This window comes from Pterocles gutturalis, unplaced genomic scaffold (assembly GCF_000699245.1).
Source record: "Pterocles gutturalis isolate BGI_N339 unplaced genomic scaffold, ASM69924v1 scaffold25432, whole genome shotgun sequence".
Classification (NCBI taxonomy): Eukaryota; Metazoa; Chordata; class Aves; order Pterocliformes; family Pteroclidae; genus Pterocles; species Pterocles gutturalis.
Window position 1 is genome coordinate 93,215 of NW_010116475.1, and position 6,305 is coordinate 99,519.

The window sequence follows — 6,305 nt, forward strand, 5'->3', positions numbered from 1 at the left end:
TTCACCTGGTGGGCCAGTATAACTTTTTGTGGGGCTATGAAAGAACAAGAATAAGTAATTTATAGAGTTCTGGTTGGGGTTAGAGAAGATTATTTTCTTTGCAAGGTCCTACAGCAAGGTTCTTCTTAAGCCAGGGCAGTTCTCTATTCTGTTTTACTGAATAACATTACTAACCCCAACATAAATGAGCAGGCAATTATGCAGTCTTTTCTGATAAAAATAAACACTGGTCCAGTGAGTACCAGCGTCAGTAAAGAGAAGTAAGCAAGGGAGGAGCTAGGACTCCATCTTTCCCTGGCAGCAAAATACCATTCAGCTATGCCCCAGAACTTGACCCCAAGGAGGGAAGGAGAGGCACTGCATATGCCAGGTTTGCTACTAGATCTACTGTCAAAGACCTTGCATTACTTGCTCAAGCAGTTAAGTCTGAAGTAGTTAAATTCAGACACATTCTTGACTCCATCCTTATGCAAAACCCCTACATTTCACTGAACGTGGATGGTGTCAAATAGGTGTGTAGCTCTCTACTAACCACTTAGTATTGTGCCACAGGTCAAAAGCTATTTTTGCTCCCCTTCAAATATAGAAAACATTCCAGATATCAAATGAGTTCTCTTTTCTTCACAACAGGTAAAATAATTAGTCAACATCTAAATCTGCATAGTACATTTCTCTTAACAAATGAGTACTTTTTTCACAACATCAGATTGCTTGCTTACTTTCTGACCAAGTAACAAGAATATCTCACTTTCTTTCAGAAGAATGGACCACCTATACAAAGGTATGCATATATTTGTTCTATCCTATTCTAAGCTTCATTTTTCTACATTTTTAATGAATCCGCTTCACTCTAAGACAAAACTGAACAGTGAGGCATGTATGTGTAATTCAACTGTAATTTGCAGATTTGCTCTGTGAAATGCCTGTCACCAGCTTGTTAAACTAAACTTTCTAATGAGATTTTCTTTCAAAGGTGGCCCTCTCCCTGGCACGTTCAGCTGTATTTCATGCAGTATTTCAGCTGGACCATCGGAGAGCTCTGAACTAGGAACTAACTGCCAAAAGGTCTGGCTGTTTGGATTAGCAGTGTCAAATTTCAGCTTGAAGAATGTGAAACATCTCATAATCTTGAGTGACATTCTCCAAAACTTTGTGGGAGGGGAAAGGGAGCAAAGAACCAAGCAGAACAGCTCAATATTGTTCTCATACATCAGCAAAGCAGATCTAGGACTGCTACTGGATGGGGGATCATTAATCCTACAAAGAGCACTTGAATTTTATAAATTCATGCAGGCAAGATATGATGTCATGTACTGTAGATCTCTGCAGTGAATTGCATCAAGTTCTCACAAGCAATTATCAGAAAGTAAAAGCTTGATTAGAAATGAGTCTGATTCAGACATATTTGTTTCCTTAAGATGTTCAAATGTTTACAGCAGGGAAATGAAGTTTATTATCTTCCTGAACAAACAGGAAGAAGGAGCTAGTACCTCCCCTTAATAACCATAGCTCTCTCACTGATGGTGCAGTGATTGCTTTATTGCGTGATCCCCTTGAAGATTTCAGGTGGGTCATGCAAGTGAGGAAGGTGTACTAAAACCATTAGCACTGATGAGCAAGGCTTGGGGAAGACAGAAGCAGCCTCACGACAAACAGCAATACACTGCTGCTGTGACTCTACCATAACGTGTTTCACTTGTTAAGGCAGTAGACATGATCAGTTGAGCTGTATCTCCCCATCTTCCCAGTGTCTATTCATTTTTCAGGTAAAAGCTCTGTTATAACCAGCAGTTTGTAAACAGGTCTGTGTCTGGGACTGGGTGTGTTGGAGCAGGCTGATACAGTCTATGAGTCATTAATACAATTCAGTTCCCTAGACAAGGCTTAACAGATGTGTGTGTGTGCCTGAAATCACATGTTCACTGTAAAAGAGGCCTCCTAGATTCTCCGAATTGTTGCAATTTCCAGCCCACTCTTTAGCATTTTGAATTTACAGTAGAAAATGGGAGAGGGAGATGGAGAGAAGAGAGAAGGGAAAGATCTTTGCATCTCGGTATGAGAACAGGTGATCTGCACCTATTATGGGAAGAGCCTGCACCGAGCCAACTCAAAACTGTAATACGTACAAATATCTCACTTACAGGGTGAACATTTGTGTGCTCTGTAGCAAACTTCAGGAGAGAATTTGAAGAAAACTGAATGCAAATAGCTGAACAGGAGAACATTGAACTTGTAATGCACACACCTTCTCTTGGTGCCACTTGCCTGGCAGCTTCACAAGGAAGCCACTATATGCCAGCTAGGATATTGGCTCTGGACTTGTATCCAGACAGATTTTTAAGCTCAAGAAATCACACAGGGAACAATGCACATTTTGTTCTATGGCCACCAGCAGGAAAAACTGAGAAAATGATGTTTGGATGATGTATTATTATTTTATTTCCTGTCCTGATCAATATTAGAATGTGCCGAAATGTAAAACAAAAATCACCAGTTTCTGTTTTAAATGGTTTTGCCAGGTTGAATTTCGTCCAATGTCTGGGCAAGGGCTGTATTCAGCTCCTCCTTTTTCCAAATCATTAGTCTAACTCCTTAACAGCTAATCCCTTCTTATCACAGCCAGAGAAAACTGCTGAAATGTCAGCTTATTCTCTCAATCTAGAAGCACATTGGGACAGCTGGCAACTCTCCTCCAAGACTGACTTACATATCATCCACAGTAAAAACATGCCTACATCCTTCAGTTTTAATGGACATTTCTTCTCCCCACTCCCAGACTGTATTTTTGAAAGGCTTTTTTAAAGCAGCAGTGCTTATTTTAAACAACCTTCCCCCACACAGCCCTCAGTCAGGAATTCCAGTACATCTCTGTGGGCATGGCAACATGCTGAACTGATTCTGATTAAAAATAATCAGCCAAAACAAATAAACAAACAGGACAAGACAGGCAACACAGAGAGAGGTGTGTGTGCTGGACACGCTAAAGCCAACACTACTGTAGAAGGAAACGCTGATAAAGCAAAATCTTTAGTTTACTCTAAGCTCATTTTCTCCTTGCCCCACTCAGCATATCAGACACTAGGTACAAAACTGGATTGCACTATTTCCTAAAGACAACCAGATAATGAAGTATCCTCTCGGTAACCACCAAGACAGCTCATTTTCAATACAGATGAGCTCAGCTCCCTCAACTCATTGAAATGCTCCTCTTCCTCTTTTAATGACTCATATGTCCCTAAAGTGTCATGCTAACTCTGAATCAGGGAGTCCAAATGGCCTTCCTGAGCGGCTTGGGCAACAGTGTCATCACCTGGTAGCTATTTCAGTACTGTTACCACCCTACAATGTTCAATCTTGTAACCTCTTCAGTTGTTTTTATTCTCATCTAGTAGGTATTCCTTTAAATAACATATCTGTACTTTAAGTAAGGTGATTTATATGGATGTCTGTTCCCTGGGACATCTAAAAGGTCTGGTTAGGTTAAGATTATTAATATATCAAGATACAAATGTCTAGAAAGCAATCAGATGGAGCTCTCCATACCCTAGAAACAGCTGTATACCCAGGACATTTAATTTTCCAGACTGTGAGCTGCTTCAGTGTATCTAATAATTTTCCATACCTTTGTAATGCAAACCTGTGACATTATCCTTTTTCACAAAACAAGCAGATTTAAAGGAGGAATTATTGCAGATGATATCTCTTCAGGTGCTTGAGTTCATCCCTAAAGTACAAACGTTCCTTTCACTCAAGCACTTCAGCCCCCTGCCTCTAATAACAAAAACAGAAAACTAAAGAAAAAGGCAAAGCTACAGAGTCTGCAGGCATGAAAAGACAGCAAAATATTGCCTACAGACTCAAAAACTGATAAATTGCATCACACAGCACTTCAGTAGTTTAATTTCTCCAGTAAAACCAACAAAAGCATCTAATGTATCTAATATGTCTGCAGGCATCAGGCCAGGTCACCACAGATACCTACGCCTTCATCCGTGAAGCGCGAGTACATAATCTAGGCATGTAAATCATTAATCAGAGCAGGCATGTCAGATTGCAACGGTATATTGTAGCTACACATTCAACTGACCTTGGCATGCTCCCACACTCTACAGGCTTGCATACATATGTGAAGAGCTTGTTTAGACATATGTGTCTCTGAAGTTCAAGGCCTTTTTCATCTAGGGAAATAACACCATTTAACTCAGTCAGAATGAAACTGTGCTTCCCATTACTAATCTTCATAAGTGACTAGCTTCCAACTTCAAAATATATATTTCTGCACTTGAACTAGGCTAGATGCTTTAAAAATCAACAATCCACTGGCAAAATTTTACTGTGAATCCAACCTGAAATAAATCTCCTGAATTTTCCAGTACAAGAGTAATAACTTTTAGAATTATCTGACTTGTATAATGACCCAGCTGCCCATGAGATTGCATGGTGGAATCACTAGAGGTTTCAGAAGTATTTTAATACAATTGTTACCAACACTTGAAATTTGCACTGGATAGCACTCAGCACACCTCATCAGGAAACACTCCTTTGCACTGGTGTGGGCTTGCAGACAGCCAAGAAACAGACCCCATCCATAAAAGCTCTCAAACCATGTGTTAGGTTCAATTTCATGGGAAAACTCAGGGTTTCATTGTAAATCCTTAAAGTTAAATAAACAGATCCTGTATTCCCCATTCAGTAGGACTACAAGCAAAGGAAAAGCCTTTAGAGGACTCATATGTTGCACATTGTAAACTCCTCAACACTTAGTATTCAAGCAGTAATATGCCCATGTTTCAAGTGTTAAAGTCCCAGACCTGGCTCTCTCAATAGCCTACAGCCCTCTCTGTTGTTAGGAACAGTCTTTGTTTTCATCTATACAATTCACTTGGTTTAGCTAAGGCAACTGCAAGCAATGTCACTGTGAGATCATACCAAAAAGCATAACTTCCATGTCCTGCTATATATTAAATTCCAGTTCTGTACCTCAGGTTCATCTGCCAGTTGATGAGTTGTCAAGTGACTAATTCATGCACTTAAAGGGAAAAACATACCTGCCAGGTTTCATATCAGGTGATGGCAAATGGCTAAATATTCACAGTAAGGTATCTGCCTAGGCAAAAAAGTAGTAAGAATTATACTTAACTGACCAAAAATACCTTACACAATAAATGGTGACTAAAAAAGAGAATTTTATATTTGCACAAATACTTCATGTCCCTTCCCTCGAAATCTGATGCAGTCTTCATGGATCGATCAGTTAAAAAGAGCAGAACAGAAGCTACAGATACCATCACTTTGCATTAGGCATTGATGTGAGCTATTAGCAAAATCCAAAAAAAAAGTTTTTGATATGCACCAATAATTTCTGTATTTGAATGCAAGCAGCCTCTGGCGCAAACACACTGTTGGATACAGAATGACTGTGTCACTTCACTTGATGGATCTACATCCTGGACAATGCCCTCCGTTAGTAACAACAATAGTTGGAAAGAGCCATTTGTTTTCAATCAGTGGGGCTGCTAAGTCATACTATATTCAAAATACAAAATATTTGAATTAGCAGAAAAATCACCAGAAAGTTTTAGAAAGAAAATAACACAAACTAGTCAAAAGGTTAAATATTTAAAAAAAAAAAAAAAATCTACCTCAACATTTTAACGGTTTCATTAGTATGCTGTCTTTTCTTGACATCACCTGAGTTATATGAAGGTTAAAAGTAACGACAACCCACATATGAGCTAGGGACAAAATCTTTAACTGCTCCTTTAATTTCCACTCACTTTTTGCCTAATCTCAGAAAAAACAAAGAATTTCCAATATTTAAATTCTCTAAGTACCTGTTATCTGAGGCAAGTCACAGCCATAAGCACCTTGATCTCAGCAACAATGTGGAGCTGGAAAAATAGACATTTGCTGTCAATCACCAAAATTTTCTGCTCATTGTTCTTTTAACACATTATGCCATAGCCTGTGTGAGTTGGTTTTTCTAGTTCACTTCCTCCCCTGTCAGAAAGGAGGACTTCAGAAGTTTCCTCTGCAGCCCTGAGCAGAGAAAGATGATGTGTTCTGTTGTTGCGTCTCACAGATCAGCAGAGCACAGGCGTAGCTCCGTGGTAGTGAGTCTGCCGGGACTGAAGGTGTTCCCTGGAGACCTCCTGGTGTCCGACAGTGCCATGGACTACCTGTCCCATGCCGCCCTGCTGCTAAGCGCAGGTCAGACACAGGGTGGGGTTTTCTTATCTGAGCTCAGCAAAAGCCACGACTAAAACACCTGGTGGGGGGTGATGGGGAGGGGGGATCAGCACAAC

General features: G+C 40.0%; 1 protein-coding gene across 1 annotated transcript in view; it reads left to right on the plus strand.

The window, feature by feature from the left end:
• LOC104463276 (chromosome unknown open reading frame, human C12orf74) overlaps window positions 1-6,263 on the plus strand; it is a 7,073-nt gene extending 810 nt beyond the window's left edge. The window contains exons 2-3 of the mRNA XM_010075526.1: window positions 3,953-4,020; window positions 6,083-6,263. Coding sequence (XP_010073828.1) covers window positions 3,953-4,020; window positions 6,083-6,263 — 249 coding nt within the window. The remainder of the gene's footprint in view (window positions 1-3,952; window positions 4,021-6,082) is intronic.
• Window positions 6,264-6,305: the final 42 nt, after the last annotated feature.